We start from the raw sequence: 26,151 nt of genomic DNA, 5'->3' as shown, positions 1-26,151 counted from the left end.
CTTACTATGTATTTTTTTGTTTTTTTTTTTTTTTTTTTTCGTCGACACTCATCAAATTATCCTGGAATCTTTTAATTTATTTAATTCTAAAACGAATGATTTATTTTTATTGTTTTGAACTAGTATTAGCAGTGGTGGGTGATGCTGGTGGAACAGATGATACAACTGAAGGATTGGAAATATTATTATTATTATTATTTCTCTTTGAAAAACTTGATGGGGAAGAATTATGATGATCTCTTTTTGGTTTGTCGCTTGGTGATTTGGTTCGATCTTCAAAACCTCCTTTATGAGTTCCTTTTGGACTATTTGTTTTGTTGAAACCTCCTCCTCCTCCAGATGTTTTGTTTCCATTGTATGGAGATCCTCCCGATGATGACGATGGATTTCCAGAACCGCTGTTCTTTCTATGATATTGACCGTGTTGGTGTGGTGATGTTGGTGAGAGTGTAGTGGTGGTTGTAATAAAGGATGATGGTTGTTGATCTGGATGCTTTGGTGACGAGGTGGTTGTAGTGGTGGTTGTGGTGGTTGTGGTGGTCAAGGTGTTGGTGGTGGTGGTAGTAGTCGAAGCGATAAACTCTGCACTGGTTGGAGAGGTTGGGTTGTTGTTGATGTTGTCCTTTAACGAAAACTGTTTTATCATTGACGACATTGATGCAATCGATGATGGATCTTGTGGTGTTGCAGGTGATGATGACGATGATGATTGTGGTTGAGTTGATTGTGGTGTAACTGGTGATGATTGTGGTTGTTGATTATTTTTTGATTGTTTTGATTGTGGAGTTGTGTTTGGAGTCTTGACAAGAGCAGCTGTTGCTTCATTTTGTGGTTGCTTTTTTGGTGTAACTTCCTTGACCACTTCCTTTGGCTTTTCCTTTTCCTTTTCTTTTTCTTTTTCCTTTTCCTTTTCAACTTGATTTTCTTGTTGTTGTTGATGTTTTACAGCGTTGTTTGAAGTTGTTGGGATTGCATTTAAAGGTACATTGGATGATGATGCTGCTTGATGGATCAATTGTTCAGCAGTCATTGAAATAAAGGTTGCTTGTGGTTGTGGTGGTGGTGGAGCAACAACAACGGTGGCGACAGTAGTTGTTTGATGTGGAGATAATGGTTGTTGTTGTTGTTGGTCATTATTGTTATTGTTGTGTTGTTGATGTTGTTGATGATGATGATGATGATGATGATTGTTTGGTGCGTAGTGTGGTGGTGGTTGATGAGGACCATGGTGTGGTTGGTGGTGTTGTGGTGGTGGGATATTTACGGTTTGGTTTGGATGGAATGGATGCATTGCATCCTGTGGTGGTGGTGGGTAGACACCTCTTGGTGGGGGTGGTTGAGTTGAAGTAGGATATACATAATAGCCTCCAGCCGATTGTGGGGATGGAGGTTGAGGGCCACCAACTGCATAGGGTGGGATTGCTCCGCCCGATGCGACTGGTGTTGTGGTAGGATAATAACCTTGTTGAAATCCTGCTGCTGGTTGTAAAATGGGTGGTCTGTACATATCAGCGCCGCCGCCGCCGGTGGGTCCTCCCCCTGGGGCATTGGATATATATAGATTCTGTGGATTCATTGCCGATGCATTACCACCCTGTTGTTGTTGTTTTGGGGGATGGTAATAAGGACAATCATCGCCATTTCTGCATCTCTCTGCAAATCTGCAAAGTTTTCTGTTGGATGGATGCATTGGTGAGGCCTGGATGGGCACAGGTGGCATCGAATAGGGAATTGCCCCGTATGGAATAGGGGGTGGCGATACTAATCCTATGGGTTGATAAGCTCCTGATGGAGGGAATTTACCATATTTATTGCCATAGTATAATCTGCAAGCAAGCAAGTGTAAATAGATTTAGTAAATCTAAATGTCGAGTAGTGTAGTGCTGTCTCATCTCATTTGCAATCACAACAATTATGAGGATACATACTCTGGAGGCATTTGTACAAATGATTGTTGTTGGTGTTGATGTTGTTGTTGTTGTTGTTGATTGTTGTTGTTATTATTATTGTTGTTGGTGGATCCATAGTTTCCTGCTTCTTCCCAAGTTGATGCATCTGCAGATGCATTGTTGTTGTTGTATGATGTGTCATTGTTGTGATGATGATGATGTGTTGGTTTATACATTGTTTCGAGATCGTGATGTTGTCGTCAAGTATAGTATAGAAGTGTTGTTTCGGTCGGTTCAGTTTAGTTGTGTAATTGTTGTAAGCTATGATACTAGTATGGAATGAGAAGACAAGATAAAGATAGATGATATATTCATGTGGTCGATGAACAAACAAACAAACAAATAAATAAAACAAACAAATAGATAGACGGATAGATAATAGATAACAAACAACAAAAAGAATAAATAAATAAATAAATAAATAATGTAAAACCAGAGGCGTGGTGAGTATTGAAAATGAGGGAGGGAAAGAAGATTGAATGTTTGAAAACTCAAAGTTATTAATAAAAACTTGATCCTCATCTTTTTTTTATTTATTTTTTTTGTGCTATTCGATGCCATACCACGGTCGGTTAAAGTAGGGTTGTTGACCAAATTTTTAATATTATCTTAGAAGCACAAATTGCCTGAATGAATGAATGAACCAACCATCAATCAAGTAGTTATTTACTTCACAAATATATATCAAGTATAGATACTATCATATCAATACATACATACTTAAAAGTATAGCATGCTATACTATAGTATAGTATAGTACAGCAGTATGTATGTATGTATGTAGGTGCCAACATATGCTCAGCTGTGATAGAGTGAGAGAGATCCTTACTGCCAACCCGCCAAATTACCGATGATCATGTCGTTATCTTAGATAGGATGGGGAGGACAAGCTTGTCAGACCAAAAGGAGAAGAAAAAGAATAATGTGGATTCGGCAGCTTTCTCGAGCGGACATGTTGCGGTTGAGTGCTCTGTCGCTCTGTCTCTCACTTGTACACAGAAAATTTTGGCAAGTTTTGGTTTTCACTCGAAAAATTCTGTTAAAATGGCGTTCCTGCACAATTATTTGAATTCATCGAAATTTTTCGTTCTTTCTCTCTGTCAGGCAGGCAGCCCTCTATCAGAGACAAAATACTCTTTATTATTCTTTTAGTATTCTTTTATAATATAATATATATAGTAGTACATATCACTTATCATTGAGAGAGAAAGAGAGATTAATTAAACAAAGAACAACAAGCACACCCCCATTGTTGTCTCTGATTTCCGCCAACAACAGCAACAAGATATTCTGTTTCGTCTTTATCCCACGGCAAAAAAAAAACAAGAGGTAAAGTATCCTACATACATATACATATATATACATATACAAAAAGTTAAATGAATCCAAAACTATAGTAGTAGCAGTGAAAACAATCAATCTCAATCAATCAATCAATCAATCAGTAAAGAGTCAGCAGGTCAGTCAGTCAGTTAGTTACACCCACCTCATCTGATATTAGCAACAACCATCACATCATTTTCGAAAACTCAATATTAGCAACAACAAAACAAAACAACAATAATCGAATCTAATAATCATATGACATTTAGTCTAAGAGACAGATACACAACAATATTGTATATATGGTAAACAGGCTCTTTGTCTTTGTTAGAGTAAACTTTAATCTCTCCCTCTCTCGCACCACTCTTTTTTCCTTTACTTCATTTTCTAATAATATGTTTTCGATATGTGTTGTTATGTCTGTGTGTGTGTGTGTGTGTGTGTATTGGGGGGTGTCGATGGTTTGGGTTGGATTGTTGCATGACAATGTCATTGTTGGAGAGGAGGAGAAAAAAAACCCCATTAACATCAAATATTTATGATTTCCATTTACTCATTTTATAATAATGAGCTTTCCAAGCTCACACTCTACACACTTTCAGCATTTATATTAAAAATGCGTATCATACCACCTCCTCCTATTCATCATCAATGTTGTTTAAAGAGGAGAGGAAAGTACTGCACCAAGCAACACCAACACCAACAAACTACAAAGGAAAGAGATATAGATAGATTAATTTGTTTGTTTGAATTTGTTACTTCTATCATAGATGGTCAGGCCGTCACCACCACCAACACCAACATTACATTTTGTTTTGGAATCCAAAACACCAACCAATATAATTAATCCATTGATTGTCGTGTGGAATTTATTTGAAATTTATAAATGAACAAAATAGTAAAAGAGAAAAGCGAATAAGAGAGACAGAGAGATATAGATAGATAGAGAAAGAGAGATAAAGAGAAGGGTAAATACCAAGATTAATAGTAATAATAAGAATTATGATTCAAGAAAAGAATAATCATTAGTTGTTTATTTGGTAATAATTAATTATTAGTTAATTTGATTGAATATTATTATTATTATATGTCATCTGCAAAAACATGTGTTCGAACATTAGAAAACAATTTGTTTTAGTCATCCACCAATCCCAACCAAATCACTACAATTCATTCATTCATTCATTCATTCAAATATCTTGCTGTTACAGCAGCAGAAGCACGACGATAATATTATATTAGTATTTCCCACATTTTTAAATTTTTAATGGACAAGAGGAGAGCTCATTTACTTTTTTTGTGACTGATGACGAGTATGGTGATGATGATGGATGATCGATCAGCAGTAGCTGTGCCAACAGAACAGTACTACATATCCATAAAGGGGAATATTGATACTGTTTGACTCTAAAATTTTTTTTTTATTCAAATAATTTTGAAAAAATATTATTATAATAAATAATATAAGAAAAACAAACAACAAACAAACAATCAAACAAAATAGATTAATAACAATAATAATATGGATTTCCTTCTCTACACCTCCTCTTCCTTCTATTCCTCGTCTTTAATATCACCACTACCAACAACATAACGATAATAATAATAATAATATTAATAATATTAATAATAATAATAATAATAATAATAGTAATAAGAGGGCAAAAAAGAAACAAGAAGAAGAATATCTTAATATTAATATTAATCAAATCATTTTTCCAAAAAACTTTTAGATTACTTTCTTTTTTTTTTTTTCCAAAAAACGTAGAGACAATATTTATTTATTATCTTGATATAATAATCAATCAAATCAATCACAATCTCAATCGATCGTCAATATTCATCTATCCATTTTATAAAATGAACCTTTGAAGTTTTATTGGATAACATCAACAACCAACAACAACAAACAATATCTATATTATCTATATATAAATATATCCAATCATTTTTTTTTCACGAATTGATTGGAAATCCAATATCAATTATCTCACATCTATAATATATATATATATATAATATAATTTTTTTTATTATAAAAAAAACAACAGTAACTATCTATTTATTAAGAAAGAAAGAAAGAAAATCCTTAAAAACAAACCCCTATCTATTTATAATAACCAATATTATATATATATATATACAAATAACCAATACATATATATATATAATCCATCTTGTAAATAACAACACATTCATTATTAATAATAACCTCAACCCAACCAAATTCTTCTTTTTATAAATGTCAAATATTAACGGGGGATTCGTATCGTCCTATTCATCCTCGTCATCCTCATCGTCCTCATCATCACCATCTCTACCAACGATTCCCAATTTCCATCAACACAATAACAACAAATCGATTGCTGAATTGTCACCACCAAAATCATCAACCAATATCAATATTGAAGAGTACCATCATATTCAACAAACAGGACAACTACAACAAAAAACAATGATTCCATCAGTCACTAAATTAAAATCACAATCTGATCTAATGGATATTTCATATTCGGCATCACTCCCAACTCCGACATTGATCAATCCAACTACTACCAACAACAACAACAATGTCAACAATACCTCTAAAATTCATCCCAATTCACTCCCATCATTAAACTCTATTGATTGGAATTATAACAATAATAATAATATTAATAATGGTCAACAACAACAACAACAACTGCTCAATAGCAACAATTCGAGCATTACAAATAGCCCTACGAATCACCATGGCAGTATGAAACAAATGACATCATCAATGGTACTAGTCACTGAGGGAAGTGGAGCTGGCGCAGGAGCACCGTCATCGCCAGAAAATGAACACTCTGCCATGGAATTTAAATCGTTTGATCGCAAGGTAGCAAGCGCAATCGATAGTTTTGGAAAGTTTGAATCGCTACAGAAACAATACGAGTCGCAAATGGGCCAGATCATGTCTCAGATGGAACGTGAGCAAAAACAACGAGCTCAAATTGAAGACACTTGCACTACTCTCCAAAACGAAAACTTGAAACTAAGGCAAGATCATAAATCGATCAACAAGAAATTGAAAGAGTTGGAGAAATCAAACGAATATTTGATGATGATGTTACAACAAAAGATCAATACTCCTATTTTACAACAAACTACTTCTCCACCTCCTCCACCTTCATCTCTTGTCCAACAACAACAACCACCACCTCAACTAACCTTTACACCACCATCCAACTCTTTTAGTCCGATTCCCAACAACAATAATAACAACATAATACAAAAATCACCAAGTCCTTCAAATATTTCTGGACCACATCCTTTAAATGATAAATCCATTTTATTATTAAAAAAGAAGAAAAGTATGTTAAAAAGAAAAAGAAAAAGATATTAAAAGAAGAAAAAGTAGGAATAGATATATTAATATTTTATTTTATTTGATTTGATTTGATTTTGTTTTGATTCAGAAGGAGATGAAGAATTGGTTGCAGAAACATTGGGATCATTTGTTGAATTGACAGCATCACGTAAACCAATGTTGAAAAGATCAAATAGTGAAGATTCATTTATGCATTCAATCCCCTATCATTTGAATGGTGGTGTTCCTGGTCATCCAGCAACATCTCTGAATAGTAATAATAATAATGTTATTCCTACAACTGCAGATGGATCGTCGTCATTACCAATGAGTGGTGACTATCCATTTGCTCAATTTGGATCACTTGGTCATATTCAAGAAGAACAATCAAAGCTCAAAAAGAGAAGATCAGAATTTGGCAACAAGGATGACCCAAAGAAAAAGTCATTGTCAAGTCTACCATTATTAACCATCAACAATACAAATAATAACCTTCATAATTCATATCATCAACAACATCAATTACAACAACAGAAATCATTTAATCTACTAAATAACATTAAAATTGAACAAGATCAACAACAACAAGGAAACTCTTTGAAATCATCTGCAACGATTTTAAGAAAACAACAACAACAAAAATTACATATACCCGATTTAGAGACAGATGTAGATACATCTGATGAAATTGGAGACTTTAGTCAAAACAATACACCAATGAAGAGTAGTGGAGGTATTATCAGAAATAGTGGTAGTATTCCATCGGAAAATGACGATGATCCTAGAAATGGTAGTTCATCACCCATTGAAGCACCCATGTCTGATGCTAACCTGTTCAAGTCGATTGCTGGCACGGATGACACTCCCCACGAGGCCACACTCAACGAGATCCATCGTCTCCAACTCCAACAACACGAGGTGTTGGAAAAGATGGCACTCGCACAAAAGCAACTGCTCATTGAACACCATCAGATATTGACGGGTCACATTGCACCGACTCCACTCAACACGGCGCGTATTGAAGAGACCTATGCAACACTACAAGTCGAGCAAAAGAAGTTGCATGGTCAAATCGACTCTGAAGTGACTGCTCTCAACCAGATGTACTCTCAAACTATCCTTGAACCCAACCAACTGTGTAAACTCGATATTCTCAACCAAGAGCTCGAGATTCAAATGAAGCAATTGCAAATCTACCAACTCGAATTGTCACGTATCAACAGTCCTGGTGGTGGTCCAGAGCAAACATCTGCCTCCATGTCATCGTCACACACTACAGCACTTGTCATCACCAAACAACCATTCCCAATGGTTATTAGCAAGTTTAAACAGCTTCAAGAGGATCATCTAACTGTGCAACTATTGACTGGCTCCAATTCAGATATTGTTTGGTTCTCTCCCATTAGAGCCGAGTTGACCTTCCATGCCAAGGCGTTGACTGGTCCCGGTGGTAGTGGTGGTAGTGGTAGTGGCAGCGGTGCCAGTGGTAGTGGAACAGGAAAGAATAGTGGTGCCAACTCACAAAATGTCGTTCAAAACAACCACCTCAAAAAACACATTGAAAAGGATACCCAAGTCCTCGACATGTCCAAGGGAACTGCCAAATTCCCAATCAAATTCCTTACTGGTACACGTAAGGGATGTGTCAAATTACATTTCCAACTTCAAGCAAGAACAACCGATGGTCATACTTTTAATATTCCAAGTGGTTCAAGCCAGCCTTTTATTGTCATTACAAACGATTGTCAATGGGAAGGTAGTGAAGGTACTTTATTAAAAAAGGAATCATTTAATGAAAAGGTAAAGAAACAAAAAACAAAAAACAAAAAGATAAAGATCAAGATATTGATCAATATACTTACTTTTTCTTTTTTTTTTTTTATAGTTTGAAATAACATGGCCAAATTTTGTAAATATTCTTCAAAAACATTTTTTGAAAGCAACCAAACAGAGTCCAATTCAACCAACAAGACCCTTATCAAATTATGATTTCCTCTATTTAAATGCAACCTTTTTTGGATCCAGATTGATTGTTCATCACAAAGAGTTTGATCACTTTTGGTCTTGGTTTGGCAAATCACTGCAAACGTTGCGTTACAAGAGACACATATCGACGCTCTGGCAAAATGGTCTCATCTTTATGTTTTTGAAAAGAGAAACTGTAAATAATATCCTAAAGGGTCAAGAGCCAGGAACCTTTGTAATACTTTTTTCCGAATCATTTGCCGGACAACTCGAAATTTCATATGTATCACTTGACAAGCAACAAGAATCCCCTCTCTCTTTGTCGTCGTCTCTATCCAACTCGTCGTCTGCCATTCCTCCTCCACCATCGTTGGCATCGGCCACTACCAGTACCACAGATATCAATGGCGGCAGTGGTATTGATCAATCGTCACAGTCGTCTGCCACCAAAATCAAACATTATTTGGTTCAACCAAACGACACATCGGGAAGTAAGAGAACACTGCCAGACTTTTTAAACGAATGCCCCCAATTTACACATATTCTACAACTCAACGTCCCCTCTTTGACCGGTACCAGTGGAACCGCGGTTCCACAATTCAAAAAAGAACCTAAAAATCAAATCCTCGAGCCATATTACAGTAAGAGACAAAATCCACAATCATATTTAGGCAATGGTTATGATCCTTTAAATTAAAGAGGAGGAAAAAGAAACAACGGTAATAGAGATACAATCATTCATCAAAACTTTTTTTTTTCTCGATCTCCTCAAAACACAAAAGCGTAACCCCAATCAATAAAACAAAACCCCCCATATCCTCTCTCTCTCTTTATTATTTACACCAATCCCCTTTATCTTTTATTTTTGTTGTGACAAGCCCGTTCATTGCCAAAAAACCCTCTGGTACTTTGCCATTTGAGGTGATTTCCCCTTTAAATCTACAGACAAAACGTGTGTTTGTTCGTGGGTGACACCAAATTTGGCTTTTCACCCAGATTGCGGCTGATTGGTATCTCGTGGTTTGGATTGCTTGACATGGGGGTAAGAGGAAAAGGTTCGAACAGGCCAAATCATCACCAATTTTACCTATTTTTTTAAATAGACGATTTAATTATAGAGCTTTCTTTTATTGTGCTAACAATACTTTTAATAGTTCACTCATATATATTCGAATATAGATTAAAAAAACAACCAGACAGAAATTATAGGTAAGGGTTTAAAACAAAAAAAAGAAACAATCAAATCGAAATCAAATCAAATTCCACCACACAACACAAAAGAGGGGGCTCCTATATATACACATACACGCATATTATATCGTGGGCATGAATTGAATGCCATGGTCTTTCAGACATAACATTATAAGTCATTCTTCTCTCTCTCCTCACTAGGTACTATCTGTAGTAGTACTTATATGATGACATGAACTCACACACAGGATATATGATATATATCCTGGACATAGAAGAGTGGGTGGTAGTTGGTAGTTGACTATAAAGTTTTAACTAAACTATATCTTTTATTGTCTATAAAAGTGTAAACAATGTCGGTTTGTTGTGTGATTTCATCTTTTTTTTTTTTTTTTTTTATAAATGTCGTGTTTGGATGCAGCAACGCCCAAAGAAAGGGCGAATTGGGCTTCTTGGTGATGAAATGGGTGTGTTTTTTTTTTAATGAGCAGCAAAGCGGTGTAGTAAAGAAAAGAAGAAGAGAATTAGATATAAAGAACAAGAGAGGTATATATTGTTGAGGAAGAATATATATTTATATTCATAAAAAAAGGTACTTGTTGGAACCCAACAACAACAACACAACAACAAGAACAACAACAACAATACTAATACCAATCAATCTCATCTCTAATCCTTACCTACAATACAGAGAGTGTAGGTAACTATAGTTTATTAATCATTATCATCATCAAGTCAACAAACATAACAGTGTCTTTGTCGTTGTGGCATCATTATCGTGTTGTTTTTAAAAAATAAGGAACAACAATAACAACCATCAGGAACCAACAAATAGATGAAAAGAAAGAAAGAAGTGAAGATTCATTCATTCATTCATTCATTGCAATGGTGGTGGTGGATAGAGTAGGATATTTTACTTGAAGTTAAACCACCTTTCTTACTTTTATGTGCATGCAACACAGCTGTGGATTATTATTATCACATGGTTACCCTAAAAATAGGTGATCATATGATATGATGTTGTTGGGATTGAAGTGGATCAACGACAACACAACACGATCGTGGAGTTCACTAGAAGAAAAGCGTTACTCAGCATATCAACTAGGAAAACACCCCCCATCGAGTGTGTGTGTGCACCAGCATACGGTTTTTGGAATGATTTATGTGTAGTCGGTGGTGAATTGGAAACGAACAACAACAACAATGTTTTTATCTAAAAGTTGTGTGATACCTCCCTCCTTCACACTACCCCTAATCGATAACCCATCCTCCCCTCCATCCAAACAGATACTTGTCACATCATGATGAAAGTCAACATCCATCATATAATTGTTGTGATGGGGAGCAATAGAGTCAAGTCAAATTGTTCCTGTTTAAAATTCATATCTGTTCCCTCCATCCCTAGCTACGCTGCAATTCCATATGGAACCAACTGCAACATAGTCCATCCACCTGACTCCACCCCAAAACACACAAAATAATATATATAATAGTACTAGGAGGATAGGATAGATAAGAAAGAGAAAGAGAGCGAGAGGGAGAGAGAGAGAGGGAGAGGGGATAGTAATACAGAGTTACACACATTAAAAAAAAAAAAAAAAAAGAAAGTAGTAGAGAGAATAATAATAATAAGTGGATTTGATGGATTGGATGGATGGATTCACGAATATATATTGTTGATGTTGTTGTTGTTGTTGCTGCTGTAGCACCGGTACACAGTAGTAGTTGTTGTTGTTTGTTTGTTCTATTTATACCATCACGTTTCAATGATATTGATTTATAGTTATTGGATGCATTAAATTACTCACTCCCAAAAATAATTCTTTTTTTAAAATATTATTTTAGATTATTAAACTTACTTTCTACTAGTACTACTACTACTATTAATACCGAAGCGTCAAATCTTGGATCCAACAAAAAAAAAAAACACAAAAACCAAGATCCATCCACTCATCAACTCACCAATCATCTATTTATATAATTTATATATATTTATATATCTTTGTACGAATTTATTATTAAAGCAATCACAACAGTAATAATAATATCTTATCTATTTAATGATTTAAATCATAATTTGTAAATTTTCTATTTATACCCTTTTTTGACAAACTCTATATATACACCACCACTATAATACTACTATACTACTACTATAACCCATTTATACATTTCTATTTTTGGTGCAAATCAAAAACTTTTAAAACTTTTAATTAATACATACATATATTATTTTTATTTATATTATATATAGACTAGATCTCAAAGTATGTATATTTTCAAGGAAAATCAATCATCCAATCTCTAAATACTCATCATATCATCTCTCTCTCTCTCATTATCATTCATTTATCTTTACAATTCTAGTGGGAAGAAATAAAATTACCATTGAGAAAATTGTAAATGAAAGGAATAGACAAGCAACATTTACAAAAAGAAAGAATGGACTCATAAAAAAGGCAATGGAATTATCGATCTTGTGCGATTGCGAGATTGCACTCATCATATTTAGTAGCAACAGCAAACTGTTTCAATACTCGTCCAAAGATATGGACAAAATTTTAATTAAATATACTGATTGTACCGAAAACTCTAAAAAGAATTTGACAAATCATGATGTAAGATGGAAAAACTTGGAAAAACAAACATTATAGATGGACAGATTATTAATCATCATTCCTTTTATTTTACTTTATTTAGTATAATAGGGTATTTGGAAACAAAAAATTAAAGGGACAAGTAGATGAAGAGGAAGATGATGATGAGGAATTGGGTGAATGTTCATCGACTACAAATAGTCCACAAATAAGTCATTCTTCAATGGGAACTTCATCTACACCACAACCATCTCAACAACAACAGCAACAACAACAAGCACAACAAGTGGCGACTCAACAACAACAACAACAACATCATGCACAAGCATCAGCACATCATCCACACCATTTATCGACGAGTACCACATCGGCAGTATTACAACAATCTAATGGAAGTATACACAGCAGTACGTCTGGATCTTCCTCTCTACACCATCCATCGCCTTCACCACTCCAACAATCACAACACTTGGGTTCGTCAACTTCGGCTGCAGCCCAACAACACCCATCGGCCCTACACCCAGGTGCACCCCAACTACTCCATCCAAGCCAGATGGTCTCGGGGTCACCGTACCATGGTATGTATGGACTCAACCAAAGCCAATACTACCAAGGTGTCTATGGAAAGCAGTTGTATGGTATCGAGGCAGACTTGGCGCCGCTCACACCCAGAGGCACCAAGCGGTATCCGCCCAACTTCCCCGGCGTCCATGTTAGCGGCGACAAATATAACGGGTATCCATTGAGTTCGAGTGCCAGTGGAAGCGGGGCTTCAGGAAGCACAGGTGGCGCTGGAGGCAACTCTACAGAGTCACCCCCATTGTCTGCGAGCACCAAAAACCACTATCTCAAGGCACCTCAAATGCCTCAGTACCCTCCACACATGTACCACGGTTACGAACATTATGGCGTTCCATACGTATATACTCAGAACCCATACACTGGTCAAATGTATTATTCACCTATTCCAACTCAACCTGGACCCGGCGGACATCATCCACCCATTCAAACTCAACCTGGTGGACATCATCCAGCTGCTGCTGCAGCTGCTGCTGCGGGTGGTCAACAACAACAACAACAACAACAACAACAACAACAACAACAACAACAACAACATTCAGCCCCTGCATCTGCTTCACCTCAACCTCAACCATCACAGCAACAACAATTGTCATCTCAACAACATCATCAACAACAAATAGCATATCTTCATCCTCAACAACAAGCTGCCATGCAACATCATCAACAACAACAACAACAACAACAACAACAACAACAACAACAACAACAACAACAATTGGCATCTCAACAACAACATCATCAACAACAATTGGCATCACAACAACACTTTTTCCAAAATTCTCCACAAAATGCAAGTGCCAATCATACACCATCACCACAACAATTACATCATAATCCATCTTCTGTATCTGAAGCCATTCAACATCCACCTCAATTAAATCTTAGCCATCCACCACCACAGCAGCAACAACAACAACAACAACAACCACAACAACCATCTGGATCATCATCATCATCACATCACCATCCACCACCTCCACCACCACCAGTTTTTAGTAAATCCAATAATACATCAAACTCTTCCTCTTCCTCGTCGTCGTCGTCACTAGCACCACCATCGTCTACGACCATTACAACGACAACTACAACTACGACCAAGATTGATTCTCAACCACCATCACCATTTACCAAAGGAAATACATCCAGCAGTTTACAACCACCATCATCACATCACGACCAACACTCTAAAATGAATAATATATTAAATACATCACATCTTCAACAACAAAATAGTACCAGTAGTCAATCGACACCACCCATATCACCAATGGTCACATCAACCACGCCCAACCACATTTCATCACCATCGCTAGTACCCATTGTCACTGCCGACTCTGAAGACAAACCAAAACCAGGTAAAAAGTCACTGAGCGTTGTCATTCCCGAGAGCAAAACACCATCGCAGGCGTTCCGTAGTGTTACACCGGCACCCATCAATGAAACCGTTTTACCAAGCAAACCTTTAATCGAACCAACTCTACCTTCACCAAGGGATTTCTATCCAGAAGATGCCCTCACTACACCTAGCACCTATTTCACGCAACAACATCTGTGGAACAAACAAACACCTCTTGGTCTAAACTATGGTATGGACTTTTTAACCGGACCGTTGCCATCTCCCAGTAGCTCGAAATATTGGATTCCCAACCTCGATGGAAACCAAACGCCCTCTAGTGCCATTGCATCGTTGATTGGCGGTGTCGGAGGTCATCACACACAACTTCTCGGTCCCAATGGCAGTTTACAACCACCCTCTTCCAGTATACTCGCACCACCTCCACTCTCTACCCTCACTACAACCACTACCACTACCACTACAACATCAGGAAACGCAGATCATGATAATGAAAAGAAAAGAAAACATTAAAAAGATCAAGTCCAGACAAAAAAATAATAACAATATGAATAGTAATATTAGAAATGTATATATATAACCCACAAACAATACCCACCACCTCCTTATCATCCCCTACTCTAGAGGCAAATCTATCTTTTTTTAATCAAAACAAAAAAAAGGAATAAACACAATAAGTAGATGATGAATTTTAAAAAATCTCCTATATATATTTTATAGTTTTTAAACAATCAATCAAACGATCTAAACATAGAGGGGGTATTTATTTGTTTAAAAAAACAATTTTATTTCTATAACAGTTTTCTTTTTTTTTTTTTTGTTTAAATATTAGGAGAGATGAGGATTATTATTATTGTCTTTTTGGAAAATTACTTTATGTGTTAATGTGTTTTGTTGTTGTTGTCAACAATATTGTTGATATTTTGTTTGTTTTTAGTTCTTTGCTAATAAAGATTTAATCTTTGAAATGGCAAGAGCAGGGTTCAAACCCTTTGGACAAACACGAGTACAATTCAAGATGGTATGACACTTGTAAACCTTGAGATCATCGGTAGAAAGGGATTCAAGACGTGATTTTTGGATTGAATCACGTGAATCGGCAATCCAACGGTAAGCTTGAAGAAGAACGGCTGGACCCAAATAACCTCCATCACCACCTTCACTCCACCAGTATGATGGACATGAAGTTGAGCAACATGCACACAAAATACATTCATAGAGACCATCCAACTTGTGACGGTCTCCCTTTGATTGAAGGAGTTCCTTTCCATTGTATCTTGGGGCGTTTGCTGCTGGCTCTAACCATGGTCTAATTGATTTGTGTTGTTGGTAAAAGTGGGTGAGATCTGGGACGAGATCACGAACAACGTGCATATGTGGTAATGGGTAAATGCTAACAGAGTTACCATCAATTGAATCGGTTGTCTTTTTGGTACAAGCCAATGTGTTTGATCCTGTAATATTCATTGCACAACTAGTATAGTGTATTGATTAGTAACTAATCTTATCTATCTATCTCATCTATCTTTCACCTTACCTTCCACAAATACCTTCACGACATGAACGACGGAAAGTCAAGGTTGGATCTTGAGTATTTTTAATATGAATGATAGCATCCAAAATCATAGGACCACATTCCTTTAGGTTGAGGTTATAGGTTTGAACGTATGGTTTCTTTCCTGATTCTTCACTGTAACGATAGATCTTGAATGATACAACTAAAAGTATAAATAATAAAAATAGTTTAGTATCGAAATTTCGTTTGAGACAAACAAATAGTGATGATCATCAACAAATTTGTATTTTAATCTAATCAATCTGATCTATTGGGTTGTTGTTGTTGTTGTTGTTGTCTCTTTGTTTTAACTATAGTTTCTTCTTATAATTTATACCTCTGTCTTTATTTTCAACTTCCTTTGGAGCTGCACTTGCATCTATGTAATTGTGTAGTGTAGATAAAGGTAATGAAAAGTTAGTTGACGCTACTACATATGATTGTTGATTATTTGTTCTAAATCATACATGACATGTAACCTCCAAAAGAGGAGATTGATGATATTGAGGCAGCAGATGTTACTGATCTCTTTATTATACTTGAAAGCATCTCTGATTACTTTGCGTTAAATGTTCAATGAACCTCTCAATCTCTCATGATCATTCCTTTCATGCACTACACAAGAAGCAGCTGAAAAAATTCAATTAAATTATTTTTTTTTTATTTTTTTTTTGTGCTACATCAAAGTTTTTGGGCGTAATGAATTTATTATTTATTAGTTCAAGGTATGTATACGTGTAGGTATCTAGAAAAAAGTCTCTTTTTTTTTTTAGAAGGCTGTTAAAATATAAAAAGATATTTGCTCTACTGAGATTCGAACTCAGATGACTGGATTCAAAGTCCAGGATACTAACCCTTATATGATAGAGCAATTGTGCCTTTTTTTCTCAATTTTGGGTTGTAGTCTCGAATCTCGATGGGGGCAAATTGGAAAAGAATTACTTTACAAACAAGTGTTGGATGTGACCTTTTTTGTTGTATAATATATTTTTACGAAGATCAAGTTCATATTAATGATTTGGATCAATGTTTATTGTATTGTTTTTAGTTTTGTTCAGATCGCGAAAAGAGATCATATTAATTATGATCAGGCCTTTCCAACGGGTGGGTGTCAGTAGGTGGGTCAAGAATTCCTTTTTATCAATAAATATATATTTATAATATATATGAATGAATAGTCTTATTTATTGAGAATCCCAATTCTAGAGCAAGCCAATATATTGGAATACAACAAGCACCAACCACAACTGAGGAAAAACTACTAGTGGCATTGGATAAGGTCAATAGAAGAACAATACCTAAATTTAGTGAATTAAAATTTATAATATATATATTTTGTTTTAAAACATACCAACTGCTTTTTTAATCTGTGCTTTCTCTTCCTCATATTTTTGGAGATCTTTTATTTGATCTATAAAAATTGAAAGTATATGATAAAACAATTAATTTAAATTATATAATATAAAACAATATATAAATAAATAAATTGTGAAAAAAAACTTACCTTCTTTTTCTTTTAGTTTGTTTGTCACAAATTAATCCGCCGACATTGATTGTGGTATCCATGTTTTTAATTATAAAAGGTCCCTTTTTGTTTATTCAACCATAATTAAAAACATGGATACCACACAATCTTGCCAAGTTGAATCAAATACTAGAACAGGTATGTATTTTTTTTTGATATATTCAATATAAATTCGAAACTTTAACCTCTTAATAAATTCATCATTATTTATATATCATTTAAAAGTGTGTTGTTTTGTCGTATTTATTTATTAATTAATTAATTAATTATTTTTTGTTGCCTGTTTGTTTTTGAAAAGTTACTTGATGAAACCAATACACCATTGACTAGAGAACATTGCATCGATAGAGATGAACAAAATATATTTCTAGAGGTACATTCAATTTCAGAAGCAGTGACGCAAGTGATATCAACATCTTGACTTGTGGTTCTGCAGACGGTTCCAGCTGGTGAAGAGCAGTCGGTTGGTCCTTCAGAGTGACATTCAATCGTATGTCCCTCGCTTGCAATCACACTGAGTGAGTTTCCTTTGGATGAGCAAATAACCTCGCCGTCACCATGTGTAGAGTTGGTTGGTGCAATGTCAGAACTATCGGTATGACGTGGTGGATGACATGCAGCGTCACCAGACATGTGGATTTCATAGATACAAGATACATCTGACTCTTTCACCGACACGATCCTTGTGGGAGCACCAAGAACACATGTAAAGTAAATATGGGTTTGTCGAGTAACACCCGAACTTGCACACATATATGCAGATGTCTTGTATTTGACCATGGCAATTCCATCGTTGTATGCTGACCACACACCTTGACCAGTTTCACCAATATCATAATATGCTCCATACGATGATTTTTGACAAGAATTTATATCCTTTCCTCCAAGTAGTTTATTACATCCATAGTTTGGTCTACATACACTCCAAGTATATTCATTTCCCTCATTATCATAGGTATATGAGCCACTAATAAATAATAAATAAATAAATAATAATAAATAAAATAAAATGAGTGTAGTGTTAATCATCAATGTAGACAATGATTATATTATATATTATATAAAAAGGTACGTACTCGAAACCACTAAAGTCAATGCCATTAAATTCGCAATTGGGCATTAATGTGTAAGCATTACAACCTATAGTTAAAAGTAGTGATACTACAATGAAAAGTAATGGTAGTAATGTCATTGTATGTGTGAATGCAACGTGTTTGTTTGGTGTTTGTTTATTGGGGGCAAAATACGCCCAATATCCTTAAAAAAAAGTAGTACTTTTCCTACTTTGATATACCTCTTTAAACACTCGTCTTGATGGTGATATATTTATATCAGCCAAATCAAAGACACACACTCTTTCTCTCTACTGTTTTGATTCTAATAATAAATATACAATTGAACTTGATGATAAAGGTTGAAGATCATGTGAAAAAACTAAAAAAATAAAATTTGTTTTTAATTTAGAGTCGTTTCAATTGAAACAAATAGATTGTGTTCATAGTTTATTTGGAAAAGCAATTCTAAAGCGCTTTTTAATTGTGAATTTAATAAATAAATAAGTTTAATAGTTTGACCAATATTATATAATTGAATTGTTAATGAAGTAATGCATCCAAGAGAATCATTAACTTGTCATTTAAACGTGATGTTTGTTGGTTGTTTTTACAATTATTATTATTGTTATTATTAAAAATGTTATTATTATTATTATTATTATTATTATTATTATTATTATTATTATTATTATTTCTATTACAACATCTATTGGGTAATTGTTCTCTTTGTTGTTGTTCTGGTTGTTGTTGTTGGTGTGGTGGAGCAGTTACATTTTGACTAGTTGTTTTGTTATTTTGTTGTTGGTGAAACAAGAAACTTGTTGGTATATTAAAATATTCGAATGATAATTGCATATCTTTTTAAATCCTATAGGATATGTCTACATTAAATCGTATGTATGTATATATAGTTTTAAATTAATTGTTTTAGTTTATCCGGATTTGATATCTTTTTAAAAGATAATTTGATGATGTTTGTCTAGAGATGATTGGAGGTCTATTTATTATTGTTTGTTTTTCAAAACTCTCTAATGTTGTTTATATATAACAATAAATAAACCAATTGGGTATGAATGTATGATGTTGATAATAATAATAATTCAATTCTTTTGAATAACTAGAGAGAGTCATAAAAACCTATGTTGTCCATAGTTTGAAAGAAATATAATAGAAAAGAATTCTAGGATTCCAAGCTTCCAGGTAAAGACGTTTAGATGAACATCCAATTTGTAAAACCCGTCAGATACCATGAGTACCACTTTTTGCCACATGTCTAAATTTGATTTTTCAAATATTAACAAATTAATTAATTTAATTGGTTAGTTGGAAAGTTGGGAAATTGAAAGTCCAAAAAATTTAAAAAAACAAAAAAATAAATAAAAAAACTCTTCCTCTTTTTAACTTACACACAAACTGCGGTCACACTGTCATGACTTGAGTCTAAAAAGATCTATTGTAGATCGAGAAACTGATTGCATTGTCCAAATAAAGCTTGATTTTGAGATTAATAAAATTCAATCAAACTGCTTCTACTACTACTACTACTATTTCTAAAAGTGATTTTGAAATTTATTTTCTTTGTTGTAGTTTTAATATTATCTTTTAGTTTTTTCTCAGAGAAATGACCAATTTGAATACCCAAGATGATCAAAATAATAATAATAATAATGTAATATCACCAATTTTATTATTACCAAAAGAATTAATTACTTGTATCTATAAAACTATGGATATACAAACTTGGAGTATGTAATCAAAGCTATAGATATTCTAGTTCATTTTCTTCTCAACCTAATCAAACCAATTCTATATAAATTGTAGGAAATGTAATTCAAACAAATAGAATATTATATGTGATTGGGAACGAAGATGATATTTGGAAAGAATACTGTAACACTATAGGTATCAAGAATGTAAATGGAACAAATTCATGGAAAGAAGAGTTTATCGAAAATGATTCAACATTGATATCACCAACATTTCAATTTAAGTTTAAAAATAATTCTTATGGATTTCATTTTGCTTCAAGAGTAAATATAAATAAGAAATAATTTATAAAGAATAGATTAACATTTATTAATTCTATTTATTATTATTTTTGTTTAGAAAATAGAATTTAAAATGGAGATTTCTAAAAAGGATCAATTTAGTAAAATTATAAAGATGGTATCAAAGAGAATGGGATATTGTAAACATGAAAATATGTATCAATGTGATGAAAGATGTGATAGACCTAAATACTTGACAATTTCAAGATTAGGATGTATAACTGATCTTTCAAAAACACCATCTCATATTGGTCTATTGGAAGATGATCTAATATTCATTTCTAATCATTGGATCATTGATTAATGTAAACAAATGTCTCTCTCGAGAATAATATTAAAATAAATATATTGATTGTTTTTAAAATAATCAATTCAATTGTATTATTTATTGATAAAGTAGATTTAGATGATCGACCATATGAGGTTATTGATAAAATAAATATGTATGTTAATAAAATAAAATAAAATAAACTATAATTAATTAATTTTGTATGATGCCTATGTTTTGTTTTGTTATTTGTTTGTTATTTTGTTAATTGATTGTTTTAAGCAGTTATAAAAATATTTAAAGAACCACCTTCAATAAATTTAGAAGAATCTCTATCTGCACCAACCAATAGATCTTTTTTACCATCTTGGTTAATGTCAATGAGTACAACCTTGAATCCAAATCTTGAATCACGGATGTTGTTATTTACAGATTTACCGGAAATATAAGAGTGTGTAGTGTATCCCTTATTACCTTCCTTATTATCTCCTCCTCCGACTTTGATTTCTTTAATATTTGAAGAAACAGAGTCGAATGAGAATACACAACCAGAACCTGTATTGTCAAAACTATTGGTCCATAGTGGAGCACCGATGAATAGACTGGGTGGTGCATCTGGTGTAAGTGTCTCCATGAGGATACTCTCTCCGAAACGACTGTACTTGGTGTTGCCTTGGACGCTGAGGAGGGGGACGGTTTGGTTGAGATCAAAGAAACCCTTGAGGTTGACAAACTCGATAAAGACAATTTCACCAACTTGTGAGTTTTCAGAGCCGATGCAACGGGTTGGTAGAGACAGAACCAAGAGAGGATCTTCAATGCCGATAAAGGTGCCATTGACTACTTGGAACTTGTAACCGAGCTTGTCAAATTCAAAGTGACCATAGATGGTGAATTGGGGGGTCATTTGGAACCGACCATTGTCAAATTTGAATCCTGTAAGCTTGCCTACATTCATTGGTGCATCGTCGACATGGCGACGGTGAAAGTTGGGACTGCCAATAAGGAGGAACGAGCCGGCGGTCGTCTGAGCAACCTTGACATCATGTCCAAACCACTCGTAATCCACTTCGCCAATAGCCAACCAATTGCTGCCAACGTCGACATCCAAACGTTGTCCAACTACTCGCTTGGTGGTAGAGTAAAAGATGGCAACCTTGCCGCGTTGAGCACCCTGACGGACACTCTTGGCGGTTGGCATGCCCATGATGAGGTCTGGGTGTCCGTCGGCATTGCAGTCGCCGGCAGTGAGGATATAACCGGCTTGGTCATGATAGTCTGTTCCATTGATGAGGATAGATGGTTGAGAGGAAAGTGACCATGTGTGAGAGTCGGCATCGATCGATCCAAAGTAGACATAGGTGGCACCAAAGTATTTGAGGTTGGCATTGGACGATGATGGTGCGCCAACAGCCAAATCCATGACACCGTCCAAGTTAAAGTCGAGTGCTGCAATGGCCCATCCAAAGCGTGCATGTACTTCGGTACCACACACCTTTCCACTGGCCACATTTGCAATGTCGGCATTACCATCATTGCCAAAGAGAGAGGAGCTGTTGCTGTTTGGACCGAGCAAGATATAGTATACACAACCTGTCTGCATCGAACCTGGCTCACCCTCACCTGGAGCAGACACGAGGATATCTTCTATACCATCGCCGTTTAGATCAACAGCTTGAATCTCTCTACCAAAGTAACTGTAAAACGAACTACCAAAAATGGTTGAAAAGTTGGTTTGCAATTGTTCAATATGGTCTGGTTGTTGGGGACCACCATGAACTGGTTGATGATAGATACGATCAACATCGGCATACAACTTTCTAAGAGCTTGACCATAGGGATCAGAGATTTGGTAAAAGTAAGATGGATCATCTTCAAAATGACGAGGTGACACGAACCCATTATTAAATGTCAATTGGAATCCACCATCTCCAGTTTCGGTAGTTGAAAGACTATTAAAGATATGATCTTTAATCATATCGGCCAACTTTGAAGAAATGATTCGTTTCTTTTGGTCACCGGTCAGTTTGGACTCTGCTTCATGCATCAATTGTTTTTTAGAGTTGAAGCTTGGGTCTGGTTGGATAAAACAAAAGTCTCCAATCTCGGCACCGTCCATCCATCCCATCAACACTGGCCAACAATAACTTGTCCACATTGCCATGTCATCTAGACCGCCGTTAAAGTAGTCTTGATAGTGATCGATTAAAAATTGAGACTTTGATGCAATCTCTGGATACAATAGTTTGCCACCCTCCTTTACTGCCATTGCACCTGCAAACAGTATAGCATTACATCTTAATAATGTAAATTCAGATACATCATAATTCATCATTGAATATATATTTTTAACATCTGATATTGGTACATCCCATCCTTAAAAATAAAACAAATAAAAAAATATTAATATTTACTTTTTTGTTTTTTGTTTGCTTTACTTACGATCAACTAACCAAGATAAATCATAATTATAAGCTAAAACATATTCACCACCAACATCGGCATTGGTGTGAGCAATGCTATAGTCACTATTAAAATCTTGACCTGCCATGGCACGAATCAAACCTTCATGGATTCCTCCAATCGAGTGCCAAGATATATCGGCCACTTGGTGAGACAATACACCCATTAAAAATACTGCCAATTTTGCACCGGCTTCACTCCATGGTTGTGGATATGTTTTCTTTAAATATACAGTTGCATTTCTTAAAAATGGTGGCTAAATAGAAACTAATATTAGTACTTGGGATCATGTATGTATGTCTATACTAAAACTATTACATACCCAATGAGCAGATTCAGATTCATTTCCACTATTACCACAATCATAACCCCAGTCTGGAAATGATGCACCAGCTTGGAATGAAGATAGATATTGTGGAATTAAAGTTTGGAATTGAGGGTAGTCTTGAAGATTAAAGAAGGAAGAAGAGGGTGGTGTTGTTTTTTGGTTTAAAAAAAAAAAAATCAATATAAAATTATTGGTTACAATCTTTAGATGTATGATTGGAATGGGTGTTCAGATTACAAACCTTGGAAACTTGAGAAATTGAATGCTCTTCTTGCAACTTCATTGTGGGTTGTCATACCACATGCCTCGGATTTTGGTAAAACAATTAAAATAAAAATAATCATAAAGTATGACATTATAGGCATTATCATTTGATTTGGATAGTTCATCATATTATTATTATTATTATATTTCTTTGTTTTCATTTATATATATAACGTTACGTTATTTAGTCGATAAATAATAGATTGATAGAATAGATAGAATAGATAGATAGATAAAGATTGGTGGAAAAAAGAATAATGTACAGATAAACCAAGAATGGGATATATTTAAAAAATAGATTTACAGTGTATATCGAATCGGACTATTATTATTATTATTATTGTTGTTGATGATGGTAAAATAAAAAATGGGGAGGAAGGTATATATATGTAATTGTATGTATGGTGGTGCGATGGAGGTAATAATAATTTCTTTCTCTCTTTTTTTCTTTGTTTGTTTAATTTACTCCTCTCCTCTTTCTTTTTTTTCTAATTCATGACCAGAGATAAGATAACTATTATGTTAATTTTTCTATCTCTTGTTCAAGTCTGTTGCTACTGCTGCTGCTTCTTCTTTGCTCCTCCTCTAATCTCTCTTTGTAATTTGATTTGATTATTTGTTGCAATGTATGTTGGTTGTTTTTCCAATTACGTCGTACTATTGTATATGTGTTTGTTGTTGTTGTTGTTGTTGTTGATGTGATGCCTGTGTTTGTTTGTTTGGATACAATAACCAGAACACTCCTTGTTTATTTACACACACACACGCACTAACTAAATACAAACACACATTAAAAATGTTTATGTTTTGTGTGTTGTACACGGGAACAGCATTATTATACTACTTGCAAGCAAAGTAACGAAGATTACTTGTAGTAATACGATTCTTGCTTCATCACATCCCGGTAATCCCGTAGAGAGGGTTTGATGTTTGTTGTTGTTTAGTCATGTAATGTTACACCAAATTTAGAAAGTGAGTAGAGAAGAGTAAAAAAGAAAAAGTGGGGGGGGGGGTTGATGGTGATGCTTGGCTTTGATTTCCCATTGTTCAATTTCAAGAGTAGAAAAAAACAAGGGTTTTCGAAACTGATATCTGGTCGGGAGGATATCAATAAGTAGTGGGGGCACCTCTCACAGCGGAACGGATCACTTTTGTTTATGGGGCACTCAAAATCAAGATGATATCATGGTGGACATTGGGGGGTTCCGAACACATGTTTCCGACAAATTAAAAGATTTCTTTTCTCTTTCGGATGTCTTCTTAAATTCATACTGAAACTAAACTATGATGACTTTCCGTAGTTCAAAAAGAAGAAGAAGATATCTTGAATTTCAACTTGAAAGAGTAAAATATTCTATTCTTCTTTACATTGGTTGAATAGATCAACAACCAATTCATTGTTTGTTCTTTTAAAAACAATAATTAATAAAAAAAGAATAAAAGAAAATGGATAATAGATTCCAACAAACCAAGAAATATTTTGAATTGTTTATTTTCCTTTCCATGATGTTAATGGTACAATTACAAGGTATGAGGGTAGATAGTGGGAGTGTGTGTGGGTATTACTCATTGTAAAAGAAAAAAAGTAATTGTTATTGGAATCTAATAGAAAATTGAAATTTTAATAAATATTTAATTACGTTTCCATTAATGGAAAATCCTCATATGGAACAAGATTTACATTTACAATTATACCATGTTTTTTTTGTAAAGTCATTGACTATTTATAAATGGAGTGGATGTGAGTTTTCATTTTCTTTTCAAACTAGTTTATTACATAATATTTTTTAGAATATAATATTTTTCAAATATATAAATAATTAGAATATCAAAATGGGATGCAATACCGTGGGTTTGATCATAGTGGCTATAATTCTCCCGCCAGCATGTATTTTATAGAAAAAATAGGAAACTATAGAGTATAATAAATACTAATTAAAATTTTTTTTTTTTAATATTTAGTTGGCAGTCCTTATTAAAAGAGGATGTGGAGGAGCTTTTTGGTTGAATGTACTTTTAACCATTCTTGGTTGGATTCCAGGTATCATCCATGCCTTGTACATTATTTTATCTCATAGACATGACCACGACTAAAATGGAGATCCTTTCATCACCAGTCAGTCCGCGATAAAATAAAACACAGACCCTGTTATTAAACTTTTATCAACTTTAATAACAATAAAGAAAATATTTTTTAAACAATCATATTGTATGGTATATATAAACTTTTATTTGATAATTATTTATAATTGTTGTGTTGGTAGTTTTCTTCAGGAAGAGTTTGGTGACTTTTTTGTATATCACACATCCAACTACTGAGATGATCCTGTGACCCACGACCAACAACTCAACT

The 26,151-nt window shown here is 34.4% G+C and overlaps 8 protein-coding genes across 8 annotated transcripts; 4 read left to right on the top strand and 4 right to left on the bottom strand.

Annotated features, from left to right (window-relative positions):
- Window positions 1-106: 106 nt before the first annotated feature.
- Window positions 107-2,125, bottom strand: DFA_04814 (uncharacterized protein; the record flags this gene model as incomplete). The annotated part of the gene is made up of 2 exons (XM_004360478.1): window positions 107-1,826; window positions 1,929-2,125. The coding sequence occupies 2 exons, from the start codon at window positions 2,123-2,125 to the stop codon at window positions 107-109; spliced, it is 1,917 nt and encodes a 638-aa protein (XP_004360535.1).
- Window positions 2,126-5,514: 3,389 nt separating this feature from the next.
- Window positions 5,515-9,265, top strand: dstB (signal transducer and activator of transcription family protein; the record flags this gene model as incomplete). Its single annotated transcript, XM_004360477.1, has 3 exons — window positions 5,515-6,607; window positions 6,713-8,403; window positions 8,489-9,265. 3 exons carry the CDS (start codon window positions 5,515-5,517, stop codon window positions 9,263-9,265), a joined length of 3,561 nt encoding a protein of 1,186 aa, XP_004360534.1.
- An 847-nt stretch (window positions 9,266-10,112) lies between these two features.
- srfC (putative MADS-box transcription factor) lies at window positions 10,113-14,805 on the top strand (the record flags this gene model as incomplete). The annotated part of the gene is made up of 5 exons (XM_004360476.1): window positions 10,113-10,118; window positions 10,248-10,305; window positions 10,795-10,935; window positions 12,127-12,377; window positions 12,460-14,805. The coding sequence occupies 5 exons, from the start codon at window positions 10,113-10,115 to the stop codon at window positions 14,803-14,805; spliced, it is 2,802 nt and encodes a 933-aa protein (XP_004360533.1).
- Window positions 14,806-15,225: 420 nt separating this feature from the next.
- sdhB (succinate dehydrogenase) lies at window positions 15,226-16,396 on the bottom strand (the record flags this gene model as incomplete). Its single annotated transcript, XM_004360475.1, has 4 exons — window positions 15,226-15,766; window positions 15,830-16,010; window positions 16,185-16,226; window positions 16,315-16,396. 4 exons carry the CDS (start codon window positions 16,394-16,396, stop codon window positions 15,226-15,228), a joined length of 846 nt encoding a protein of 281 aa, XP_004360532.1.
- A 606-nt stretch (window positions 16,397-17,002) lies between these two features.
- On the bottom strand, window positions 17,003-19,282 carry DFA_04810 (uncharacterized protein; the record flags this gene model as incomplete). Its single annotated transcript, XM_004360474.1, has 7 exons — window positions 17,003-17,145; window positions 17,199-17,258; window positions 17,675-18,339; window positions 18,449-18,512; window positions 18,657-18,735; window positions 18,766-18,806; window positions 19,039-19,282. 7 exons carry the CDS (start codon window positions 19,280-19,282, stop codon window positions 17,003-17,005), a joined length of 1,296 nt encoding a protein of 431 aa, XP_004360531.1.
- A 766-nt stretch (window positions 19,283-20,048) lies between these two features.
- On the top strand, window positions 20,049-20,779 carry DFA_04809 (uncharacterized protein; the record flags this gene model as incomplete). Its single annotated transcript, XM_004360473.1, has 3 exons — window positions 20,049-20,172; window positions 20,249-20,457; window positions 20,534-20,779. 3 exons carry the CDS (start codon window positions 20,049-20,051, stop codon window positions 20,777-20,779), a joined length of 579 nt encoding a protein of 192 aa, XP_004360530.1.
- A 241-nt stretch (window positions 20,780-21,020) lies between these two features.
- On the bottom strand, window positions 21,021-23,959 carry pldG (glycosylphosphatidylinositol phospholipase D; the record flags this gene model as incomplete). Its single annotated transcript, XM_004360472.1, has 5 exons — window positions 21,021-21,605; window positions 21,696-23,119; window positions 23,186-23,462; window positions 23,529-23,650; window positions 23,776-23,959. The coding sequence occupies 5 exons, from the start codon at window positions 23,957-23,959 to the stop codon at window positions 21,021-21,023; spliced, it is 2,592 nt and encodes an 863-aa protein (XP_004360529.1).
- A 1,285-nt stretch (window positions 23,960-25,244) lies between these two features.
- Window positions 25,245-25,929, top strand: DFA_04807 (uncharacterized protein; the record flags this gene model as incomplete). The annotated part of the gene is made up of 3 exons (XM_004360471.1): window positions 25,245-25,334; window positions 25,761-25,839; window positions 25,877-25,929. 3 exons carry the CDS (start codon window positions 25,245-25,247, stop codon window positions 25,927-25,929), a joined length of 222 nt encoding a protein of 73 aa, XP_004360528.1.
- Between the last annotated feature and the right edge of the window lie 222 nt (window positions 25,930-26,151).

Source organism: Cavenderia fasciculata (assembly GCF_000203815.1).
Source record: "Cavenderia fasciculata unplaced genomic scaffold Scf_Dfasci-G-o-33e01.r1-3, whole genome shotgun sequence".
NCBI lineage: Eukaryota > Evosea > Eumycetozoa > Acytosteliales > Cavenderiaceae > Cavenderia > Cavenderia fasciculata.
The sequence above is the reverse complement of the archived record's forward strand: the minus strand, read 5'-3'. Positions and strand labels throughout refer to the sequence as shown.